The 27,241-nt window shown below is 35.2% G+C and overlaps 2 protein-coding genes across 2 annotated transcripts in view; both read left to right on the top strand.

Annotated features, from left to right (window-relative positions):
• Positions 1-27,241, top strand: part of LOC142341811 (phosphorylase b kinase gamma catalytic chain, skeletal muscle/heart isoform-like) — a 236,509-nt gene that overhangs the window by 118,889 nt on the left and 90,379 nt on the right. The gene's annotated exons all lie outside the window — the stretch shown is intronic.
• Positions 14,675-20,882, top strand: LOC142341362 (DNA damage-regulated autophagy modulator protein 2-like). Its single transcript, XM_075392290.1, has 3 exons — positions 14,675-15,193; positions 17,501-17,719; positions 20,629-20,882. The coding sequence occupies exons 1-3, from the start codon at positions 14,965-14,967 to the stop codon at positions 20,880-20,882; spliced, it is 702 nt and encodes a 233-aa protein (XP_075248405.1). The 5' UTR covers positions 14,675-14,964.

Here is a 27,241-nt window from a genome sequence, read left to right on the forward strand (position 1 = left end):
CTTGCTTTTCCGAATAGAAGACGTGTCCGAATCCGATGTATCACTGACCGTGATTTTGCGTTTTGAAGTTTTCCGCAAGATGGGTGTAGGCTGTTTTTGTACTGATGAGGCTATTTGTGCCCCGGATGGTCCAGCTGTATCGGACGATGCCACTTGCGGCGCGATTGGACTGAAAGTTAATATTTGTGTGAGATCGGGTCGATTTTGGAATGCCTCGTCGTTTTTCGGGTTTCTTTGTGGCACTCTCATCTTCAATGATCTTGCAATATTGCTAGCTGTAGATATGCAAGATCGTCCAGAAGAAACGACACTCACATCGTCTGTTTGTTTCCTATTGCGCTTTATCTTTTTCTCTCCAGTATTTTTTCGAAAAAAGATCTCGTTTGTGTTGCTGAATTTTTTGTTCGAGAGTTTTTCGTTTATTTTCTTTGGGCGTCGTTCTATGTATTGTGCTGGCTCAGTTTCACGTTCAGCCCGCGTCCCAAATTTGGCGATGTCAGAATTCCTAACCCGTACTTCTTGTTTGTAGGGTTCTTTGATGACACTCGTCGTAGGACTTATTTTGCACACTGTGCTGCCAGGTGCTAATACCTCATAGAGGCCATCCAAGTTCTTCTTTTGGCGTTGGTTCTCGTGTATCTTGCGGGCCAACTTCACCTGCACGCTACGTTCTGAGCAGGGAATTGCGCGGTAAACGACATCTGGCTTTATGAAACGATCTTCCCCGTCGTTTCGTTTCTCTTGTTCTGTTCTAGAGCGGGTACTTGCGGCGCAAATGACTCGCTCAATTTCCGTGTCAGAACAAAGAGCTGTATCCGCCCACTGTTCATCTGTAAGGTAGGAATGACCCGGGATTGTATCTTCGTCTAAATAATAATATTAATTATTGCATTATAGTTGAGATTTTTGCTATCAGATTTAGTTGTAAAATTTGATATAGGTGTGTTACATTTTCTACCGAAGTGTGCCTCAAATGGTGTGATTGTTATTGTTTTTTGTTTTGACATTCTTAGTCGTTGTATTATTGCTTTCAGTGAATTTTCTAAATTAAATTTTTTATTTAAATGTGATTTCATGCAAGATAATTGTCCTTTAATTGTTTGAATGATACGTTCTACTAATCCGATTGCTCTACGGTCATTTGCTGGTGCATATATAGGTGTAATATTATTTTCTGTACAAAATGTCTCAAACTTTTTTCCTTTAAAACATCTAGCTTGATCTAATCTAATACTTCTAGGTACTCCGTGTTGATATTCAAAATTATTTAAGAATTTGATTACATTTGGACCTGATGCATTATTTGCTATTTCTGCTGTGGGGTATTTAGAATATCTATCTATACTTGTAATAAAATATTGTTCTATTCCTTTCTCATTTAAAATTGGACCACCAAAATCTAATTGTATTTCGTCATTTGGTTCACTACATTTAGGTAGAGGTGTCCATTTGCGGTGCGGAATCACTGATTTAAGAATTTTACCATTTTCCGTGCAAGCTTTGCACTCACTGGCTTTGCCAGTATGTCTCTGTGGATGTAGGGCCACCAGATATTTTTGGGCTAATGAAAGCATAGCGAAACTGCCTGGATGTGTGGAATGAATGTCTTCCAACACCGCATCCTTAATTGATTTTGGAATCGCAATTCTCTCATCTAAGCAGACACACCCTTGTTTCACGCTTACATCTCTCTAATATGAGAAGAGATAAGGACTGATCTCTTGCAGTCGTTCCGCATCATTTCTAATCACACAGTCCCTCACTTTTTTCAGTATCGCGTCCTTTCCAGTCAGTATTGCTAGAAATTTCTTACTGAAAACTTTATTGAGTGTCTCAGTAAACATTATGTCCTCGGCCTCGTCTATCATACTACCAGTTGGGGTTTCTGTATGAGTTGTTGCACTGGATTCGGGTGTTGAAGGTGTTGTGTCGGAGAAAGATACTCTCGCCTTAGTAGGGGTCGATTTAGAGCGGGTTGCTTTGGCCTTTGACATCGTTTTGATAATATTTACTGAATTATTTGATATGAGAGGTTTATTGTGTTTTTTCACAAAGTAGTGTTTCTTAGGCAGAATTTGGGCAAAAAGCGAGTGATTTTTGTGTAAGTGGTATTTATACTTGGGGATTTGTGTTTTCGCGCTTAATTTAGTGTTATTAGGTGTTTTACTTGACTTATTACCATTAATGGGCTGCATTGGGGATAATTGTTCAGATTGTTCACATTCTTTACTGTCTAATATTTGCACCTCTTTTGCAGCGAATTTGTTAATGGAATGTGAAATATTTACTTTACGGTGATTTGGTACAAATTGTAATTTTGTAACTTTAGGTGGCATTTGCGACGCAAATGGATGTACAGAATACGGATTAATTTTAGAATTAGCATGTGTTAATTGCGGTGCGAATGGAGTTTTCAATGGTGAAACAGTTAATTGTGATGCAAATGCTTTCTTGCAATTAGGTGAATTATCACTTTGTGATATGGTTAATCGCGATGCGAATGGTTGTGTTACTTTTAGTGAAGGCAAATCTGACTTTAAAATGTTTCTAAATTTTTTAGTTGCTGTTTGTCTATTTGTAATTAGGTGTTTCATTGAATCACGGTTTTTTGAAATTGTTGCTACAACAAAATGTTCGTCGTATGTAGATATGTTTTTAGCTCTGGCGAATGGGTTTCTGGAAATGTAGTCAACGAGTCCCATCTTTGAACCTGGCATATGCTCAATTGTGAAATTGTACGGTAGCAATCTATCTATCCATTGAGAGAGTCGACTTCTGTATGACTTGTTTGATCGGTGTTCTTTAAGTATGGACAATAGAGCTCTATGATCTGTCACTACCGTAAAGTTTTTTCCGTATAAGTAGTATTTAAAATAATCAATTGACCAAACTATCCCCAATAGTTCCAATTCATTAACACTGTAGCGTTCTTCCGTTGAATTTAGGAGTCGTGACGCGAAGGCTATTGGTTTCCAACCAGCCGGTGTATTTTGTTCTAATGCTGCCCCCAATCCTGAACGAGAGGCATCACATTTTACGCGAACGTCCAATTTAGGGTTGTAATGGCTATTTTCTGTACTATTTGCTATTTTTTCCTTAATCTGATTAAAATGTTTAGTGTGTTCGTCTGCCCAGATGAATTTTACTGATTTCTTTAAAAGTGGTCTAAGTGGATGACATAATTGTGCTAGGTGTGGTATAAATTTGCCAATGTAATGTACTGACCCTAGAAATGATCTAAGACGTTTTAATGTTGTTGGTGGTGGTATTTATAAGATTGCAGATGTTTTGCTTTCTAAAGGTGATATTCCAGTCTGTGTAAATTTGTAACCGAGCCATTCTATTTCTGATTTAGCAAAATGACATTTCTGGAGGTTAATTTTCAAGTTATCGTCATCTAATTTCTTTAGACATTTGTGAACGTAGGCTAAATGGTCTGCTTCAGTGCCGGTACTAACGATTATGATATCCTCCAAGAAACAATATGTGTTTTGCAAGTCTATGAGTGTGTATTCCATAGCTTTTTGAAATTCTGCCGGCATATCTGTAAGTCCATAAAAACCAGTTTTGAATCTATATGTACCGGTAGTTTCTCCACTTATGATGTTAAAATTACAGTGTTTTGCTGTGTCGTGATGTAATTTTAGTTGACTATATGCATACTTTAGATCTGATGTGGTGAAATATGCTTGTTGACCGTTTTGTGTATCTGTAAGGTGTTGTGAGATGGTGTCGATTAACATTTCAATATTAGGCATTTGGTATTTATTTTTATGTATTGCTTTATTTAGTACTTTAGAATCTAAGGCTAATTTTATCGACTGATCTTTCTTCACTGTGATTACAATCGGGGAGATGAAATGTTCGTCAGAGCAACTAGATAGTTTTTCGATATGACCTTCAGTCTGTAATGTTTCTAATTCGTCTGATACTCTAGGTTGAAGATTTATCGGAACACGTCGACCTTTTTGATGCTTTGCTGTGAACTTTTGATGAAACTTTGATTTTGCTACATGTGTTTTAGATAAGCCAATTCTTGATACTATATGTGGAAATTGCATCGCGATTGACTCTTTAATTTTACATGTAGAATTATTGATGTTATAAACACATTTACCAGTTTCTGGTTGTTGTTGTTGAACAACTGCAAGTCCCAATGTAGTGAACAGATCTCTTCCGATGATATTTTTGTGTCCATCATCTACCACAGTCAACATTGCTGATTTGTCTTGCCATTGATTGTAGACTACTGTGGTTTCCAAGTGCCCAATGACTTTAATCGGCTCATTTGAAAAGGTTTTCAAATTCCTTCTTTCCGTTGACTCTGTCCATTTGGCTGATTTTGTAGATCTGATGATTTTATTCGCTAAACTTTTTGTGATGATTAGCATTCGCAGGACAAATCTGCTTATGGTTGTGGCTCCAACGAAGACCACAATCCGTACAAACCCTCGTATTTTGATAATTTTGAGGGACAGTTGGGTAGCGTGTGAAGTCTCGTTTTGTTGAAGGTCCATTCGCGTTGCGATTGCGTACTGAGTTCTTATTGATGAAATTCACAGAAGTATTACCTGACATCAAGTTTTGGTTAATTTTCTGCTGATTCTGCGCTCCCATTTCCATTTGTATGGCTATCTCCAATGCTTTTGGTGGTTCTACTGTTTCCTTCAACAACTCTTTCTGAGTCTCGTGATCAAGCATATTTAATATGAATGCATCACGAATTAGTGTAGTTTCTTCACTACCAAGATTGCAATTCTCCGCCAATTCTATGAGACTGCCGTAGAAACTTTCTACCGACTCTCCTTTTTGCTGCTTACACGAGTAGAAAACAAAGCGATCGTAAGTTATATTACGAACCTTTGTGAATGAGTCCTCCATTGCCCGCCACAAATAACGATATTGTCTTCTGTTCACAAATTCCCCACGGTTTGTCTCCACAGAGGATCCCGATTTCTTCAACCTTTGTGCAACGATTTTGCGAGTTTACTTTCAATTGCTGGTTTCGAATTTTACGATCTCTTTCCGTTGCCTGTGTGTGGTTTTCCACCGGTTCTTCGTAGGTAGGTTCAGGCGGGTAGGTCACTGTTGTTGGGGGATCATTCAACAAACAGGATGTCCAATTGTATCCCTCCCTTAGCAAGTAGAGCCAATTTCCATTGCTGCGTCCATTTGATCCACGTCAGAGGAGATGTTACTGTCGGTTTCTCCCAAAATGCTTCTATATGAAGTGGTGTTTTCTTTGAGTCCGCTGCTGACTGCGCCATGTTATACTCGTGCACAATGAGTATAGTCAATTGAATTGCAAATGGCCTCGCACAAACTGAGATAGGCACTTGCGCCGCGAATGGCAGGTTTAGTTGTTACTTTCAACTAGATACTTTCTAGATTGGGCAATCGCGGTGCGATTGACTCTAACTGAACTAATCAGCTCAAATGAGAAGCGTTTGCAAGAATTAAATTGAACTGAGCGTTAGCGCTGCAAATTGGAGAATGAAAGTTAATGATGATACAAATTATGAAAGAAAGTTTGTTCAGGTTTTAATCATTCATAAAGGAAGCAAAGTTTGATTTGTTTACAACGTGAATGAATATATATCCGGTACAGACGGAATGAACAGACTAAACTGCTAAAAATGGGAGGAAGTATATAGCAACTGAACTTAAATGGCATTCGCCCTTCAAAAGGAACTTACAACAATGAATTAATTTAAAATACGGATATGGATACATGAAGGGTATCCATTGCCGTATGACATTATGTCATACGGCAATGGATACCCTTCATGTATCCATATCCGTATATTAAATTAATTCATTGTTGTAAGTTCCTTTTGAAGGGCGAATGCCATTTAAGTTCAGTTGCTATATACTTCCTCCCATTTTTAGCAGTTTAGTCTGTTCATTCCGTCTGTACCGGATATATATTGATTCACGTTATAAACAAATCAAACTTTGTTTCCTTTATGTATGATTAAAACCTGAACAAACTTTCTTTCATAATTTGTATCACCATTAACTTTCATTCTCCAATTTGCAGCGCTAACGCTCAGTTCAATTTAATTCTTGCAAACGCTTCTCATTTGAGCTGATTAGTTCAGTTAGCGTCAATTGCACCGCGATTGCCCAATCTAGAAAGTATCTAGTTGAAAGTAACAACTAAACATGCCATTCGCGGCGCAAGTGCCTATCTCAGTTTGTGCGAGGCCATTTGCAATTCAATTGACTATACTCATTGTGCAGTTATACTCGTGCACAATGAGTATAGTCAATTGAATTGCAAATGGCCTCGCACAAACTGAGATAGGCACTTGCGCCGCGAATTGCAGGTTTAGTTGTTACTTTCAACTAGATACTTTCTAGATTGGGCAATCGCGGTGCGATTGACTCTAACTGAACTAATCAGCTCAAATGAGAAGCGTTTGCAAGAATTAAATTGAACTGAGCGTTAGCGCTGCAAATTGGAGAATGAAAGTTAATGATGATACAAATTATGAAAGAAAGTTTGTTCAGGTTTTAATCATACATAAAGGAAACAATGTTTGATTTGTTTACAACGTGAATGAATATATATCCGGTACAGACGGAATGAACAGACTAAACTGCTAAAAATGGGAGGAAGTATATAGCAACTGGACTTAAATGGCATTCGCCCTTCAAAAGGAACTTACAACAATGAATTAATTTAAAATACGGATATGGATACATAAAGGGTATCCATTGCCGTATGACATTTCCCCCTCTTGGAGAAAAATAAATTACTAATTAAAATCAGAAAATTAATAAATATTCACCGGTTACTAAATAATAAAATATTAAATAATAGGTAAAATAAAAGTTTATGAAAGTTTGCTTTTTTCTAAGTTCATTCGCTATCGCTATTTTCAGCATTTTCAGCCTGGAGAACTGTCATCTCCCTCGGTTGGTCTTGCGAATACACAGCTCCTTCATTTGACTCTCCCACAACTCCAGTATCCTGATAATCAGTGTAGCCTTCTGTGCTACGAACTTTTTCGACAATTTTTTGTGATTTTTGGGACTTCTTTTTCAATGTCCTCTTGCTTTTCCGAATAGAAGACGTGTCCGAATCCGATGTATCACTGACCGTGATTTTGCGTTTTGAAGTTTTCCGCAAGATGGGTGTAGGCTGTTTTTGTACTGATGAGGCTATTTGTGCCCCGGATGGTCCTGCTGTATCGGACGATGCCACTTGCGGCGCGATTGGACTGAAATTTAATAATTTGTGTGAGATCGGGTCGATTTTGGAATAACTCGTCGTATTTCGGGTTTCTTTTTGGCACTCTCATCTTCAATGATCTTACAATATTGCTAGCTGTAGATATGCAAGATCGTCCTGAAGAAACGACACTCACATCGTCTGTTTGTTTCCTATTGCGCTTTATCTTTTTCTCTCCAGTATTTTTTTGAAAAAGATCTCGTTTGTGTTGCTGAGTTTTTTGTTCGAGAGTTTTTTCATTTATTTTCTTTGGGCGTCGTTCTATGTATTGTGCTAGCTCCGTTTCACGTTCAGCCCGCGTCCCAAATTTGGCGATGTCAGAATTCCTAACCCGTACTTCTTGTTTGTAGGGTTCTTTGATGACACTCGTCGTAGGACTTATTTTGCAAACTGTGCTGCCAGGTGCTAATACCTCATAGAGGCCATCCAAGTTCTTCTTTTGGCGTTGGTTCTCGTGTATCTTGCGGGCCAACTTCACCTGCACGCTACGTTCTGAGCAGGGAATTGTGCGGTACACGACATCTGGCTTTATGAAACCATCTTCCCCGTCGTTTCGTTTCTCTTGTTCTGTTCTAGCGCGGGTACTTGCGGCGCAAATGACTCGCTCAATTTCCGTGTCAGAACAAAGAGCTGTATCCGCCCACTGTTCATCTGTAAGTTAGGAACGACCCGGGATTGTATTTTTGTCTAAATAATAACTAATTATTGCATTATAGTTGAGATTTTTCAGATTTAGTTGTAATATTTGATATAGGTGTGTTACATTTTCTACCGAAGTGTGCCTCAAATGGTGTGATTGTTATTGTTTTTTGTTTTGATATTCTTAGTCGTTGTAATATTGCTTTCAGTGAATTTTCTAAATTAAATTTTTTATTTAAATGTGATTTCATGCAAGATAATTGTCGTTTAATTGTTTGAATGATACGTTCTACTAATCCGATTGCTCTATGGTCATTTGCTGGTGCATATATAGGTGTAATATTATTTTCTGTACAAAATGTCTCAAAATTTTTCCCGTAAAACATCTAGCTTGATCTAATCTAATAGTTCTAGGTACTCCGTGTTGATATTTATAATTATTTAAGAATTTGATTACATTTGGACCTGATGCATTATTTACTATTTCTGCTGTGGGGTATTTAGAATATCTATCTATACTTGTAATAAAATATTGTTCTATTCCTTTCTCATTTAAAATTGGACCGCCAAAATCTAATTGTATTTCGTCATTTGGTTCACTACATTTAGGTAGAGGTGTCCATTTGCCGTGCGGAATCACTGATGTAAGATTCTTACCAATTTCCGTGCAAGCTTTGCACTCACTGGCTTTGCCAGTATGTCTCTGTGGATGTAGGGCCACCAGATATTTTGGGCTAAAGAAAGCATAGCGAAACTGCCTGGATGTGTGGAATGAATGTCTTCCAACACCGCATCCTTAATTGATTTTGGAATCGCAGCTCTCTCATCTAAGCAGACACACCCGTGTTTCACGCTTAGATCTCTCCAATATGAGCAGAGATAAGGACTGATCCCTTGCAATCGTTTCGCATCATTTCTTATCACACAGTCCCTCACTTCTTTCAGTATTGCGTCCTTTCCAGTCAGTATTGCTAGAAACTTCTTACTGAACACTTTATTGAGTGTCTCAGTAAACTTTATGTCCTCGGCCTCGTCTATCATACTACCAGTTGCGTTTCTGTATGAGTTGTTGCATTGGATTTGGGTGTTGAAGGTGTCGTGTCGGAGAAAGTTACTCTCGCCTTAGTAGGGGTCGATTTAGAGCGGGTTGCTTTGGCCTTTGACATCGTTTTGATAATATTTACTGAATTTTTTGATATGAGAGGTTTATTGTGTTTATTCACAAAGTAGTGTTTCTTAGGCAGAATTTGGGCAAAAAGCGAGTGATTTTTGTGTAAGTGGTATTTATACTGGGGGATTTGTGTTTTCGCGCTTAATTTAGTGTTATTAGGTGTATTACTTGACTTATTACCATTAATGGGCTGCATTGGGGATAATTGTTCAGATTGTTCACATTCTTTACTGTCTAATATTTGCACCTCTTTTGCAGCGAATTTGTTAATGGAATGTGTATTATTTACTTTACGGTGATTTGGTACAAATTGTAATTTTGTAACTTTAGGTGGCATTTGCGACGCAAATGGATGTACAGAATACGGATTAATTTTAGAATTAGCATGTGTTAATTGCGGTGCGAATGGAGTTTTCAATGGTGAAACAGCTAATTGTTATGCAAATGCTTTCTTGCAATTAGGTGAATTATCACTTTGTGATATGGTTAATCGCGATGCGAATGGTTGTGTTACCTTTAGTGAAGGCAAATTTGACTTTAAAATGTTTCTAAATTTTTTAGTTGCTGTTTGTCTATTTGTAATTAGGTGTTTCATTGAATCACGGATTTTTGAAATTGTTGCTACAACAAAATGTTCGTCGTATGTAGATATCTTTTTAGCTCTGGCGAATGGGTTTCTGGAAATGTAGTCAACGAGTCCCATCTTTGCACCTGGCATATGCTCAATTGTGAAATTGTACGGTAGCAATCTATCTATCCATTGAGACAGTCGACTTCTGTATGACTTGTTTGATCGGTGTTCTTTAAGTATGGACAATAGAGCTCTATGATCTGTCACTACCGTAAAGTTTTTTCCGTATAAGTAGTATTTAAAATAATCAATTGACCAAACTATCCCCAATAGTTCCAATTCATTGACACTGTAGCGTTCTTCCGTTGAATTTAGGAGTCGTGACGCGAAGGCTATTGGTTTCCAACCAGCCGGTGTATTTTGTTCTAATGCTGCCCCAATCCTGAACGAGAGGCATCACATTTTACGCGAACGTCCAATTTAGGGTTGTAATGGCTATTTTCTGTACTATTTGCTATTTTTTCTTTAATCTGATTAAAATGTTTAGTGTGTTCGTCTGTCCAGATGAATTTTACTGATTTCTTTAAAAGTGGTCTAAGTGGATGACATAATTGTTCTAGGTGTGGTATAAATTTGCCAATGTAATGTACTGACCCTAGAAATGATCTAAGAAGTTTTAATGTTGTTGGTGGTGGTATTTATAAGATTGCAGCTGTTTTGCTTTCTAAAGGTGATATTCCAGTCTGTGTAATTTTGTAACCGAGCCATTCTATTTCTGATTTAGCAAAATGACATTTCTGGAGGTTAATTCTCAAGTTATCGTCATCTAATTTCTTTAGACATTTGTGAACGTAGGCTAAATGGTCTGCTTCAGTGCCGGTACTAACGATTATGATATCGTCCAAGAAACAATATGTGTTTTGCAAGTCTATGAGTGTGTAATCCATAGCTTTTTGAAATTCTGCCGGCATATCTGTAAGTCCATAAGAACCAGTTTTGAATCTATATGTACCGGTAGATTCTCCACATATGATGTTAAAATTACAGTGTTTTGCTGTGTCGTGATGTAATTTTAGTTGACTATATGTATACTTTAGATCTAATGTGGTGAAATATGCTTGTTGACCGTTTTGTGTATCTGTAAGGTGTTGTGAGATGGTGTCGATTAACATTTCAATATTAGGCATTTGGTATTTATTTTTATGTATTGCTTTATTTAGTACTTTAGAATCTAAGGCTAATTTTATCGACTGATCTTTCTTCACTGTGATTACAATCGGGGAGATGAAATGTTCGTCAGAGCAACTAGATAGTTTTTCGATATGACCTTCAGTCTGTAATGTTTCTAATTCGTCTGATACTCTAGGTTGAAGATTTATCGGAACACGTCGACCTTTTTGATGCTTTGCTGTGAACTTTTGATGAAACTTTGATTTTGCTACATGTGTTTTAGATAAGCCAATTCTTGATACTAGATGTGGAAATTGCGTCGCGATTGACTCTTTAATTATACATGTAGAATTATTGATGTTATAAACACATTTACCAGTTTCTGGTTGTTGTTGAACAACTGCAAGACCCAATGTAGTGAACAGATCTCTTCCGATGATATTTTTGTGTCCATCATCTACCACAGTCAACATTGCTGATTTGTCTTGCCATTGATTGTAGACTACTGTGGTTTCCAAGTGCCCAATGACTTTAATCGGCTCATTTGAAAAGGTTTTCAAATTCCTTCTTTCCGTTGACTCTGTCCATTTGGCTGATTTTGTAGATCTGATGATTTTATTCGCTAAACTTTTTGTGATGATTAGCATTCGCGGGACAAATCTGCTTATGGTTGTGGCTCCAACGAAGACCACAATCCGTACAAACCCTCGTATTTTGATAATTTTGAGGGACAGTTGGGTAGCGTGTGAAGTCTCGTTTTGTTGAAGGTCCATTCGCGTTGCGATTGCGTACTGAGTTCTTATTGATGAAATTCACAGAAGTATTACCTGACATCAAGTTTTGGTTAATTTTCTGCTGATTCTGCGCTCCCATTTCCATTTGTATGGCTATCTCCAATGCTTTTGGTGGTTCTACTGTTTCCTTCAACAACTCTTTCTGAGTCTCGTGATCGAGCATATTTAATATGAATGCATCACGAATTACTGTAGTTTCTTCACTACCAAGATTGCAATTCTCCGCCAATTCTGTTAGACGGCCGTAGAAACTTTCTACCGACTCTCCTTTTTGCTGCTTACACGAGTAGAAAACAAAGCGATCGTAAGTTATATTACGAACCTTTGTGAATGAGTCCTCCATTGCCCGCCACAAATCTTTAAAAGGTTGCTTCTCGATCTGAAAATGCGGGTATTTGCTCTTGAAGATCCGCCGTCCCTCGGTACCAATGCTCAGATATAGCAACAATATGGTCTTTTGTTCACAAATTCCCCACGGTTTGTCTCCACAGAGGATCCCGATTTCTTCAACCTTTGTGCAACGATTTTGCCAGTTTACTTTCAATTGCTGGTTTTGAACTTTACGAACTCTTTCCGTTGCCTGTGTGTGGTTTTCCACCGGTTCCTCGTAGGTAGGTTCAGGCGGGTAGGTCACTGTTGTTGTGGGATCATTCAACAGGATGTCCAATTGTATCCCTTCCTTAGCAAGTAGAGCCAATTTCCATTGCTGCGTCCATTTGATCCACGTCCGAGGAGGTGTTACTGTCGGTTTCTCCAAAAATGCTTCTATGTGGAGTGGTGTTTTCTTTGAGTCCACTGCTGACTGCGCCATGTTATACTCATGCACAAGGAGTATAGTCAATTGAATCGCAAATGGCCTTGCAAGTACTGAGATAGGCACTTGCGTCGCGAATGGCAGGTTTAGTTGTTACTTTCAACTAGATACTTTCTAGATTGTGCAATCGCGGTGCGATTGACTCTAACTGAACTAATCAGCTCAAATGAGAAACGTTTGCAAGAATTAAATTGAACTGAGCGTTAGCGCTGCAAATTGGAGAATGAAAGTTAATGATGATACAAATTATGAAAGAAAGTTTGTTCAGGTTTTAATCATACATAAAGGAAGCAAAGTTTGATTTGTTTACAACGTGAATGAATATATATCCGGTACAGACGGAATGAACAGACTAAACTGCTAAAAATGGGAGGAAGTATATAGCAACTGAACTTAAATGGCATTCGCCCTTCAAAAGGAACTTACAACAATGAATTAATTTAAAATAAGGATATGGATACATGAAGGGTATCCATTGCCGTATGACAATTTGATTTATTATATGATGTTATTGAAGTGGACTGTATAGCTTACATTCATTTTACGATTGTTGGTCCTAATTAATTTATGTAAACAGTATTGTTCAGCGAGCCCACATACCCACTCATCTGTATTTTACTCACATCTATTTGTCATCGTCTAGATCACAAGGACGTAATTTTTACGTCACCTGTTAAATCATATAAGGACGAAACGTAATGAGGAAACGTTACAGTTAACATTGTACAGCGTGTACAACAATGTCTGATTAGTAGGGCCATATGATTTGCATCCCAAGGACGCACATGCCATCTTTTTACATACTGATTTAGTATGCTAAAGCACGTTCGGTGTTACGGGGGTGCACAGCGTACTGGGGGCACAAATAGAAAAACTCGATAAAGTCAAAATTACAGAAGCGCTTCATAAATTTGTCTTTCGGTTATTATTGTGTTCATTTACTTCGCTAGCTTATTTCAATTGTTTGAGATAGCGAAAGAGGTAGCGAATTGACTGAAACACCAAATCTTCGTGCCTGATAGAAATTTCGCTGCTCTGTCAAAGCAAAATTATTTTGTCCGTCTTTCCAATGCCTCAATTTTTTGTCATGACAACTGTTTTCTTCAAATTGCTTCTTGCCAAAGGCCGCCGAAATATTCTTTTCTCTTAAGTCATTCTGCTCAATAATGACGGATCTTGGAATTTTGTATGTTTTATCACCTCTTTTTTTAAGATCGCCAGGAGGCATTTGGAAGTTGCATAATTTTTTCGAGTTGCTCACGTCATGAGGATCTTCAACTCAACCATCGAATATGTCAGACAATAACTGGGACCCCTCTTGACCCAGTTTAGGAACGCATTGTTGAAATAGGAGATGGGCTTATGCTGTAGTAGCTTTTATATGTCTAGCCAATTCATTGTTTGTCATTTTTCTGTTTATTTTGTTCAGAAATGCATTTTATTTGACAAATTCTTTAATTTCAGAGAACAGAAAATTTACTATTTTTATTTTGCAAATTGGATCGCGAAAATTCTAACAAAGTGTAACTTTGCCAATCAGTCCATTTTAGGATGGAGCACGAAAAACAGAGGAGGGCACCAAGAAAAACGAGGCAAAAATTTAGACATTGTGATGAATGAGGTAACTGTGCCTGGTCATGGCCGGCTATCCTGTAACCTGGAACATCTGATCAAGGGTAATTTTAAATTACTTTAAATGCATCCAATCATGGCCAATAGTTGTTAAACAATTTTTAATGGATGGAGAGAATGGAGTTTGACCTGTAGACTCTTTTAGGCCAAGGTCAGCCTCCTATACTGTCGCTATTTATCCTTATTCAAAATACAATATATTTATTCACTTGATATCACATTAATTGAAATTCCAAAATATTCTGTATTCATCTTCTTTTATATTTTCAATTTTATCTCAGATCAGCTCACATTTATTTGTCTTTGACAATGTTAGATCGAAATATATCTTGATCTATGTTTACTTTTCACGGTGCCTCTTATAGACAACCTGCCTAACAGATGTTGATCAAATTCCATTCAGCTCTTCAAAGCAACAATTGTTTCATTCAATATCACTGTTAGTTATCTATTGTTCGACAAGTTTCGGAACAATTTCAGGGTACCAAGAGTCGGTCGATGTACAACGATAGTCTTAAATCTTAAAATATATCGATACAAAGGCTTGCTAGCTGATTCGGTATATATACTTATAACATCTGATAAGCTAATATATTAGACTACAAGTTTCTGTAAATTAACTGTACTGAAAGCATTCACAAGCTGTCGAATTCCTGGTAATTGTTTTCGCCGTTTGAGGCAATATTTTGGAATTTGATAAAGTTGCGCATTTCTTTGATCTGTTTATTAATTTGATTATTGTTCCACCTACTCGTTGAAATTAATAAGTCCGGATTTGTATCGGTTATAAAAACATACCAAATATTTTACTTTCAATTCTGACGCATAGAACTTAAGATAATGCTTATTCAGTTCAAAGATAATCCTGATGAGTTAAACTTGTTCAGATTATAAAAATAATTCAATTTATAAATTAGCGAATGTTTAAATCTCTTAATGACCTGTAACAGATTTTGTCAGTATCTTTGCGGAGGTTATGCGCCTCTGCCCACATTTCTGGTATTAAACACTGGAGGCTGTTGTATTATGTCCTATTTGATAGCCTACGGACAAGGGCATATATTCCCAATCTGGCCCAATATCTCGGACACTGGCACTCGACCGCCAGAGAGCTGCTATTTTGGACAACTTCTCAACATATCTGCAGCCTGCGCCATAGGAATCTGTTTCAATGTTAAGGGGCAAAGTTCCTCACCGGCCGCTTCCAGGATGAATTGGCAAGTTTAAGAGGCGAGTAACGTACTCGGAGTAGAAGGCGAAATCCCTTTAACAATCAATACATGGTAGACAGTTTTTCAATGCAGCTTTCAACTTACGCTGTTATTTTTCCACCTTTGGGCAATTGTTACCATATAAGGGAATCAAAAACATATTGCACATGTGTTATGCAAGGGAAATCCCAGTAATAGAGGTTAACACAATTAAGTGATAATTAAAAACAATTTTATCAGGTGAAAAGGGATAGTTTTAAGAAACTGATCCAACCATGCCCAGAGCATGCAATATTGACCCGAAAAAAATTGCTTAAAAAGTTCTGGAAAAAATTCTTTGTTAACTATTATTGTTAGTCAGATTTTGTTGGTGCACTCAAATTTGGCTGCCGTTTTACAATTTTGCAGATAAAATATGCCAGTGGACCAAAAACTGATACATGATGATAACACTTGGCTGAAGATTATTTCAGTAATTTTGATTAGATCTTTTTATAGAAAAACATCAAAAATTTCTTGACAGGGCTTGAAAAAAAATTGTTAACTATTGATAACATCTTTCATGACCGGGATAACATTTTTTCCGGAAACTTGTGGTTATCACATCAGAAACCTACAACTTATCAGCAGCTTAACAACTTAAAACCATCTTGATTTGGCACTGTGTAGGCTTTTCTTAATAGTGTGGCAGGTGCGTTTAATCATTTGTTACACGGTGGGATTGGAACAGCTGAAATATTTGATATAACGGAGTTAACGTGACCATTTTCCACGCATTATTGGGACTACATTCATTGTAATTAGTGTTCCTCCTTTTTCATCTGTCAGCAAAGTTCTATAACAAAAATATCGCGTTAGGTAATTTTCTCTATACAAAAAAAAGATTAAAAAATCTAAAAACTTCGATTACAAAGAAACAGGAAGCTAAAAAACTTTGGTACAATCTGTTTTACCAAGATCGCGACAAATGTGGTTTCAATTAAGGCTGGCAAAATGTCATTTATAACGGATTGCAAGAAAACCGGATAACTTCTGTATAAAGAATTTTTTTTACTGTACATGACACCATAAATATCATTGGTTTTGCATATAGTTGCCAAGGTCTGATAAATTTGACAATTAAATCAAGCAAATGGAAACTATTCATCTTAATTAAATTGATATTCATTTGCTTACCGTAGAAAACTCCAGAGGAAATAAAACCAAAAGTTTTTTTGTGAAAATTTCTAATCTTATAAAATTCTTTTTAAACATTTTTTGTTCAGTTTATGTTCTTGAACAAAATCTTCTTCAAATTAACGATTTTTTCTTGACAAAGTCGGCAAAAGGGACATGATTGGCAGTTTTTTCTGTTCATTTTCTTAATTTTAGTATGGGGACAATAGAAAATGATTTTTCGCGGACATGAAAATCTTTGACCCAAGAGTAAAAACAACTCTTCTGGTCTACATTAAAAGCTCCCAATTGTTTTTCATAATTAACAAAGACGAAAGCAAATGAAATTTGTGAAAAAGAATGCAGATTCTTTCAAAGATCGGTAACAGGACCAACTGATGCTTGGCACTTTTCTTCTTTTTTTTTAATCAAGACCAGTTGACCTTGACCCTTTGTCACAGTAAACCTATTTCCACAGCAAGTGTTCAATATTTTTTGATCCCAGTGAAATTTAGTAATTCTAAAAAGAAAATTTTGTCTCGTGAAGACCACAGTATTTACTCCTCAGAGATCTAGATATCCAATAAAATTGACACACACAAGAAAGATTTTTTGAGAACTAAAACGTTATAATGTGCTACTATGTTTTATCTATTTTTCAGCACCTCTCAAATTTTTTTGAGGAATACTTTGTTAATCCCAAAAATAAAATCCCATTGTTTTTTTTACATGAAAAAGGAACCTTAGAGCAATTCACAGACAGTTTTGAACAAAAATTCAAAATTTCATAATGATTCGCAACAAGGAAAAAGTGTTTAGTAAGCTAAATGAAAAACAAGTCTTTATAGGGAGTTCAATGCAGCCCAGTTTTATCGCATCGTTAGAATTTTTTAGTCTGTGAGATATCAATGGGTCCATAGATCCTGAACCGGTCCAAAAAAGTCTTGAATTATTTTTTTCGGATCCAGCACGTTTCAGTAATGCATAGTATTGTTATCCAATGAGACAGTCTCAAATTGCACTCTGATCAGTGTCCAGATTGTATGAAAAATTATCAATAAATATTTTTTGTAGTCTAATTCATCAACAGATTCTATTCATGGCAGTGTTCGGAGTACTTCGATATTGGATGATAGAGGCATACATGGAATTGAGGATGATGCATGAGAAGAGATACCATATGTTCAACAAATTAGGCCTCACTTTGATAACATTGGCATCAATTGGAATGTCCGTGGTCGCAAATTTCCAGGAAACAAATGTGGATTTATTACATTACAGTGGAGCTGCGACACTGTTTGCGCTAGGTGGATTTTATATAATAGGTAAAAAAACTGTGAAAATAAGACTGCTTCTGACTTCGTGTCAAAAGATTGGAACTAAATAGTTAAAACTCGATCAGTTGCTCAGATTACCAATTTTTAGATAGCATTTTGTTATACCTTAGAAGAATGGAATTTTGATAGTACCCCCACCTGTCACCGCGTGAGATAAGAAAAGATAATATCAGTGGTTGCCCACTTTCATTTATATATAAATATGTATATTATTTATATATATATATATATATATATATATATATATATATATACATATATATATATATATATATATATATATATATATATATATATATATATATACATGTACTCTGGGTGTTCATTGATGAAAACACCCATTGTCTAAATCCCCCTCATTGTGTGAGTATAGTTTGCCGGATAACTGTCACCTCTCGTCGGGTTACAACATTAATAGAAACGCTTCCAAGTGTTTGTGTGAGCAATGAGGTATCCTTATGCGGATATCCCATTTCCTCTTGGAATTTTAATTGTGATTTTAAAAATTTTGATAGTTTTAAGCATCTCAAAAGCGTAGGATATTTCCGTAGTAAATAAAGATTTTTTCTCAAACCAGCTGGAACATTGACTCCGATTATATAGTTCTACTTTTAAATTGGTCTGAATTTACTTTAGAAAAAGATTTAACACAATCTAGAAAGAAAACTGGTTGCGTGGTTGCTTATTTGCATAATTGTACCACCAAAAAGAGCTTTTAGTTGAACAAACAGGTTCCGCAATTGCAACGAATGATTTGAAGTCTTCGGAAATTTTCAACGCCAGCATGCAAACCCGTGACGACCAGTGAAAAAACAGATTTCACTTTCGCTATCAAACCTCTAATTTGCATGAAAATTTTAGAATTAAAAATATTTCAGCATTTTTGTTCATTCAAAAAGATGTTTATGCCTTAAACATATCAGAGAGACTGTTCTGCATTCTTAAGTGAGTGGATTTTAAGGAAAAACAACAATAATTATTGAGCTTTTATTTACCAATATAATTACTTTTGACCAATTTTTAACGGCAAGAGCTGTGAACGGTAATTCTTTTAAAAAAATGACCATTCGAACCGGATTTTTTAAACAAAATGCTCGCGTAATTCCAAAAATGACTAAAAATCTCTAATAATAGTCATCTTACGAAGTAAGCTCACTATTTGGCATTGAAATTGATGTTCATCTATATGTACGTAAAGAGAAATGATAGTCCGATTTTTCTGACGACTTTCTAAATCTAATTGTTTTTCTTCAATTTATAATATTTTTTGCCTAAATATGTTTCAAGCATAACAAATATTCTAATGTCATCTAAGGATTTAGACTGCTCTTGGTTTAAAATTTTGGGGGAAAATGGTGTCCATTCTGTTCGATCTTCTCGACTATTCTCTTTTCAGTATTTTTGGGAGACACATGGATATTAATGATCAATAAAGAGTCATTTTAATTAGCAGCATACACAATTGTTTCTTTTTCTTATATGAACATTCTTCCTTTTATTCGTTTTTCACTGTGCCAGTCAAAAATATCTTGTTATCCATGACTGCATGGCCATGGATAGCAACATGGGGCATCCATCATGAATCAGAGATACCAAGAAAGCATCTGGGTGCTGAATCTGTTTTTTCAAATTTAGGGGTCTTGCATGTCACCACGGCATTTAATATGGTTACCCTGGATGTGATACTGCTGACTATTAACTTCATCAACATCGCGAACTTGAGTTGATTTTAGTTACTTCTTCTGAAGTTATCCTCTAAAAAAACTGATGTGATAGAGCGACGAAATTTACGTATTTGATATAACTTGAAATTAAACACAAGAAACCATCATATATAGTTTGGAAACTAAATTCAAAGGAAAGAGAATGCAACCGAATGGAAAGGACTAGCTTCGTTTTCAACATTATGTTAGTTTTTCAGGGAGTCACAAAAGATCTTGTAGCAAACAAAAGTGCCTCAAGAATTCATGTCACCTTTTTTCATGGCCCAGTTGAACATCTTTTAAGATAATATATGAGTGCAATGTTTTGTCTGACATCATATATGGCCCGAAGAGGCTAGTCGACAATTGTTTAAAGTCAACAGCCATGGATAGCAGAAAAGCTGTTATCCATGACTATCCATGGCTGATGACTTTAAAAAATTGTTGACTAGCATGTTCGGGCCATATATGGTGTCAGACAAACATTGCAATCAGATATATTATCTTAACTGATTTTCAACTGGGCCATGAAAATGAGTGAAATGAATTCTTCTCGCACTTTTGGGTGCTCTAAGATTTCTGTGACGCCTTGAAAAATAAGCATAATGGTGAACAAGAAGCCAGTTCTTTCAATTCGGTTGCACTCTCTCCTTTTATCTTGAAATTAGGTTCCAAACTATATATACTTTTTGTTGTTTAATTTCAGTTTATATCAAATACGTAAACTTCGTCGCTCTATCACATCCATTTTTTAGAGGAAGAAGTAAATAACATCAACTCAACTTTGCGCTGTTGATGAAGTTAATGGTCAGCAGTATCGCATCCATTGCAACCATATTAAAGGCTATGGTGACATGTAGGAACCGTAAACTTGAAATTGTATATTGAGCCCCAGATGATTATGGGCATCTCTAATTCATAATGGCTATGTCATTTATGGTTTCTTGGAAACATGCTTTCATATCCGCAAAAAAAGATCAATTCAAAATTTTGGCACCATGTCAAATCATGCAAAGAACTTTACGTATGGGCTGTATATATCCATATATGGTTCATCATGGATTTTGGCGCCATAAAATGGAAACCCGGGAAACTTTTAGATTGAATTTGAAAGCTGAGAGGCCAAAATTGCTGATATTTGTTTCTATATACCGCTGCATTATACAGATAATGAAGGAAGTGTTGATGTTTCAGTGGAGACGTACATATCATTCACACTTCGACCATTGTTTACTAGTTCAGCCGTTCCTGTCATAAGAGCATTCATAGGAGTTACGTCGCTGATAACTATTGCCGTATCAGTTGTGACATCCAAGTTTGCATGGGCTGCCTATGATGCCGATCCTCCTGCAGGCAGGAACTACGTCAAGTGGACAAGCGATGACGCTGGCTACTATTGGCATGTTGCATCTTCAGGAGAGGCTTCTTTTCTAGTTTTGTTCTTTTAAACCTAAATTTGTTCTTTTAAACCTAGGAAATCATCGGTAAAACGACCATATTTATCCAAAAATTACACAAGTCCCGTCGGTATACTTTCCGTCGGTATTGCAACTTTGTTCGGTGTTTAAAGACAGAAAGTTTTTGTACTGTCGTCTTGTTCGAAAACAGGCCATGCTGACGGTTTAAATTAAACACATTTTACATTGATCAAATTGAACATTTCGTACCTAGAAAAGCTAGGAGTGTTAAGAAACCGTACGTACCATACTTTTCTTAAAACCGACAATACCGAACCTTTGTAATTTTTTCAGTCGTTTTTACCTCGTGATCTCAAGTAGTGATACCATTCGCATTGTTCTTTATTCTGCATACGGTTGGACTAAACCAGCATAAGGAAAAAGGCTTCATATAAATAACGTCAAAATATAGAAAAATGACATGAGGCTTCAATCTCATTCGTAGCAAGAACAAGTAAGCCGAAATCTTCTGCAAATCGAGATGTGAAAACAAAATATTTTCAACTCATAATGCTACAAGATAAGAGGAACGTATGAATATGGATTATAGCAATATTATGATGTGAGAGCACTTTTGATTACAATTATGATATCTGTAATTCTTCAATTTTTTTGCAAATACTTTGCCTTATTGTGTACTTTTTTCTTCAGACATTTCTTTAGAAATGGGGGAACGATTATCCGAGGCCAGCTTTTTTTCTTCCAGCCCAAATAAGCAATTTATAAAAGCATCCTAAAAAATAAACGTGTCACCGTATGTCTTGAAAAGCAAATTTCAGCAAAAAAATTCAACTATTTAAAATAACTGAGCACGAATAGAGCTATGGGAACAAAAAACAAAAACATCAATAATGGATCAAATAAAACACAATCTGACCAAAAATCTGTAGATATTTTTCTCTGTTGTTTGAAATCTTGCTTTCTATGGGCAAAATACACTTGAATTTGCCATTCCTTATTTTTGTAGATGATACAATCAGTTTAATTATAAGAGAAATCAAAGCCAAACAAGTAAACTTTGCAAAAAAAATCTGGAATAATGAACTCATTTTTAAGAAAATTCAATATTATTTCTTCAGCGATTTGTTACGCCCAGTAAAAAACGTTCACAGGGTTTTACAATTTGCTCTGAATTCAGCGTTTATAAGATCTTTTGAAAATCCTTGATCCTTGTTTTGTTATTTATTTTGGAGGAAAACACTTATATTCCGAGCAAAAAAAATCAAAACAGTATGCAATGCAATTATTTTTTACATCTCATCATCTTTTTTGGCTCTTTTCTAAGTATTTCATCCACTTTGAGCATTAATTTTTTGAAACCAAAAAATGTTTATTAACAATATAAAAGAAATTTTTTTTCAAGAAGGTATTCACCTCAAGTAGTTTGATAAAATTATCGAAAATTAAATCGTTGACTCATTTTGATTTACTTTCTCCATGACGTTTTATAATAAATCTACCTTCTGATTCACTGCAAAACCAACAATGGCTCAGACAGAACTTTTAAAAATTCTCTCTTTCTCACACTTTGTGGTTTTGTTGCATAGGTCGGCAATCTCGTCGGCTTTTTTTCATTTTTGTGTTTGGCCATAAAAGTGTGTTTTAATATTAAATTTTGCGGCTTTTTCTGATCAGATTTTCCGTAAATTTAGTTGATCGCTCCTTAGAATTAATTACCTTAATTCAATTCAATAAATCTTTCATTAATTTGAAGTTTTAATGTGAATAATCAGCACTACCTTGATATTCTCAATCATTTATGACCTCTTAAATAGAAATTTTTTAGAATGTGTTTCTTTTTTGCAAATTTTTTGCTGTTAACTTTTTAAAGTGGTTTTCCATAACAAATTTAAATTTGTCTTATAACTAAATAATGGGGATGAAATGAAAAAAAAATTGTAATTGATTAAGATTGAATCAGAAATGACAATTAAAAGCGATATACGAAACAGTTAAGTACAATTAAGAAGGTTTAACAAAACTCAAGCCACTTATCCGTTCGGTGTCGTCGTTTTAAAATGTTTGCGTTAATTTTCTTCTTTTGTTGCTCTCATGCAAATGCTATGAATGGCTCCTAGTAGGTTGCTGTTATATGAAAAACCGCAAAAATTTGGAACACTGGTTAGCTAAAAAGTATTTGAAACACCGGAAAATTTAAAAATTATTGCGTTCATTTCGCTATATGCTCTCAAATTTCACCTAAAGGTCAAAGTAGCATCTGATTTTTTTATAACTGAACAATTATTGTTACTTTGTTAAGTGTTTGTGACTCTGCGACAAGATGAAATTGATGACAGAGATCCTAGTTTTCTTGGCAGGTTTATTTGTTTCTCTTGTGATACAAAAATGATTAGGTTCAGTTTCCCTTTTTGATGCCCTGCCTTGCGTTTTGATTTCGCTTCAATCCCAAAGAGTACGAATAAAATCTTTATGCACTACTATATCTAAGCGTTCTTGTGGCAATTAAATTGTGTACTGAAAGTGTTAAATGCGTCCAAATTTTTTTCAAATCTTAGCGCTTTTCAAAATGTTTGGCCTCGTTTCATTAATGACTCTGTTGTACAATTTTGAAGCTTTTTGAACCATTTATGCTTAAAGATGTTTATATATTCAACAATGCAGTTAAAAGAGCTGGAAATTCAGGCACGTAGGTTTTAAAAACACAAAATAGCAAAAATTTAAATGTATCAGAAGTTTGCAGATTTCATAAAAATGCAATTTTTGTTTCTCGGTTAGCAGGAATACGTGTATATCAATGAACAGTCTCTACCTTTTCATTTTTTTCTAAACAGTTTTAGAAACTCAGTGAAAAACGCCTGTCTATATATCTAACAATGAATCTAAAATGTTTATCTAAATAAATATCGGAAAACAGCTGTTTTATTGTAAGTTTTATTAGTTTGGGACTTCTATGGAAAATAAGTACATTAGTAAACACATTGACATTTCTCATTTGGCTATTTATTCTTCTTGTTAGTTTATTAGGAATCAAAAGCGCGTTATTTTGGGAAGCCGCTCTTATTTTACAAATTCTTACAGCTTCTCTGTTGATCATTCAAGTTTAATAATGGATGGTGAGAAATGCTTGTACTCGGCAAAGTCGCTTTATGTTTAGTGAAACATAAATACAGAAACTTAAACAAGCACTGATCAAAATATTGACATATGAAAATAGATTCCCGTCAAATAGTGGGAACGAAAGAACAATGTTCGATTAAGGCTCAATAAATCAAAAATATATAGTGAAGTTTGAACAGAAAATTTCTCTTAAGGTCTTTTATGGATGAAAAACAAAAGTTGGTATTCGAATAACAGCAATTGATTGTCTCAGCACACTAATGCAGAGCGTGCAATGTTTGAGATTAAATGTCCTCATTACGCGGCCAATGTCCGAAAGGCAAATTTCAAAAAAAATTTTTGGTATCGATTGACCAAAACGTGTCCCCAATTTTTACTATTCTTATACCATTTTCGACGATAGATTTTAGTTACACAAAACGTGGAAATAAATAACTTATAATAAGAAAAGGGCTTACATTTTTGTCACGAGTGCTCACGGATCAATGTCACTATTTTGAGAAGGTAATTAGCCCAATACTTTTTGAACGAATTTCATTGGTACTTAATTGAAACCAAATTTAAAGACTCAACGGTTCTCCTGAAAAGTGCTTTGGGTCATTGTAAACCATTTATTGTCTTCATAATACCCTAAGAGTATCAAGAGGGAATCTTATGAAATTATTCACCTATTAGGTTTTCTTTAATTTCCGTAATTAGATACTGAAACAGTGGGAAAGTGTGGTGTGGAAATGAATTTTATAGTTGTGAGATTTAGGAACCTTTTATCTAGAAGTGAGTGACGGAATATTTTCTGATTTTTTTTACTCTAGCCTCAAAAAGAAACTTTGTGAAATGTGAGAGCACCTAATATTCAGTTTGAAACCAAATTTGAAGTAAATTGATTTAGTTTCACTTGTTTCCACACACGCCTCGTACAACTCTAATCTTAAAATATTTGCTTTCCCTGAATTTTGAAGTTTTGGCCAAAATTTATTCTCCTCAAACGTATTTCAGAACGTATAAGGCATCAAGGTGACATCTATTGCACAGAATAAACTCTTTGTTTTGGTATGATTTGCTTTATTTCCCATTTTTTGGCAAACAATAAAAAAACTACAGGCTATAAGTATTTCAAGAACACATCAATAGGACAATTTTGGGTAAAAGAGAAGATTTTTTTGAAACTTTAGAGTTCAAAGAGATTGTTGAGTTCAAAGTCTGGATTCAAATGATTTTCGCAAATTTTGAAAAAAAAGTCAAATTAGCTCTTTTTGAGAGTCATTTCTGAACAGCTCAGAAAGATAGCTGAGTGAAAATGCTGAAAATTTTTCGAAAGACTGTTTTTTCTGTATTTGAATAACAGTAGAGGACAGAAATTTCTAGAAACGAGAAATAATTAGTAGTTATCAGTAACATGCAATCTGATAACACAGCTCACTTCAACCGATAGAGTTTCGGACAATGCAAATTTATCTCTGGATACAAGGATTGGCCCTAGAAATTTATTGGTGTTTTTTCTGAATACTGAAAGAATTTATTCTTTATCACTTAACAAGCCGAGGTGCTTTCACAAATTTTGAATGCACGATAAACAGAGACGCTTCCATGTTCTGACAACAAATTATTTGCAGAGAAATTTATCAGAACGTTTTGAACCGGCAATCAGTTATTTTTATAGTAATAATTTCTATGAGGTAATGAAGAAAACAAACAATCAAAAATAACGTATCTTGAAACAGTTAAATCGTTCGGCAAAATTAACTACAATATGATACTTTTTAATCCTGACTATTTTTGTTTGGGATTTTGTTGAGTCTCCCGGGTTGACCACCATAAAAGAAACTTACCAACCATAAAACGCCATATATGGATTTTATGGAAACTTACTAAACATACAACGATCATAAAAATTTTCGAGTTTGGCTGAGAAACAGTCCAAAGAGCTACATGCAGTTCCAAAACATCGTTTCTGTGCATAACTTTTAAAAATTCTGTACTTTATTTTTATGGTACCGTACTTACCATAAAACGCCATAAAAAAAAATTTTATGGACCGTTTTATGGTTTCAAATCTTCCATAAAAAACTCTGTATTGTAAAATTCCCTATTTTTTGAGGTTATCTTCCAAAAAAGATCAAAAGACCAGTCTCAGATTCACTAAACGTCAAAAAACAAAAAGTCCACTTTTATGGTACCGTACTTACCATAAAACGCCATAAAAAAAACTTTATGGACCGTTTTATGGTTTCGAATTTTCCATAAAAAATTCTGTATTATAGAATTCCCAATTTTTTGAGGTTATCTTCCAAATAAAATCAAAAGACGAGTCTCAGATTCACTAAACGTCAAAAAACAAATGGTCCACTTTTATGGTACCGTACTTACCATAAAACGCACTGAAAATCCTTTTTAGGGACCGTTTTATGGTTACAAATTTTCCATAAGAAATTCTGTGTTAATAAATACCCTAATTTTTGGTGATATTTTTCAAATAAGTTCAAAACTAAGTTTCAATGCCAAGATTTAATAATAAACAAATGTCTTTTCTGATTTTCAGCTAGAAAGTTTTTAAAGTGTACATTAAAAAAAAATCATTTGTACAAGTTTTACAGCAAAAATATGTTTCTCTAAAAATTGCAATTGTAAATTGAAAGTAGATTACAGCACGAGTTCAGAGGCTTAGGATGTGGGCTCAGTTTTTTGTTCCATCATCAAGAAAAAATAATTTAAAAACAAAATTTTTTTCATTTTTTCAGAACAAAATTTTTTGATTTTTTCACTACATTTGTCTCTTTTCAAAAATTTTCTAGTTTCAATTGCATCCAACTATTTTTCTTGAAAAATTCCAGGTATAATTTGAAATAATTTTACAGTTAGTGTTGGAAAACCTATGCTGGGGGTCGATTTTTTGCCCATCATCTAGAAAAAATGATTTAAAAACAAAGTTTTTTGATATTGTCACTAATTTTGTCTCCCTTCAACACTCTTCGGTTACACTTGCACCCAATTAATTTTTTTTAGAAAAAATGCACAAAAAATTTGGAAGAATGTTACAGCAAGAACTCAAAAACCTGGGTGGGGGGTCGAATTTTTGCTCCATCATGTAGAAAAAATTGATCTAAAAATAAGAATTTTCGATATTTGCACTGCATTTGTCTCCATTCAACACTATTCAGTTTCACTTGCATCCAACTTGTTTTTTCAAAAACTGAAATTAAAATTTGAAATTAGGTTACAGCAAGAGCTCAAAAACTTAGAATTGGGTCGATTTTTTGCTCCATCATATAGAA

Source organism: Convolutriloba macropyga, chromosome 6, assembly GCF_964194025.1.
Source record: "Convolutriloba macropyga chromosome 6, txConMacr16.3, whole genome shotgun sequence".
In the NCBI taxonomy this organism is placed as follows: Eukaryota; Metazoa; Xenacoelomorpha; order Acoela; family Convolutidae; genus Convolutriloba; species Convolutriloba macropyga.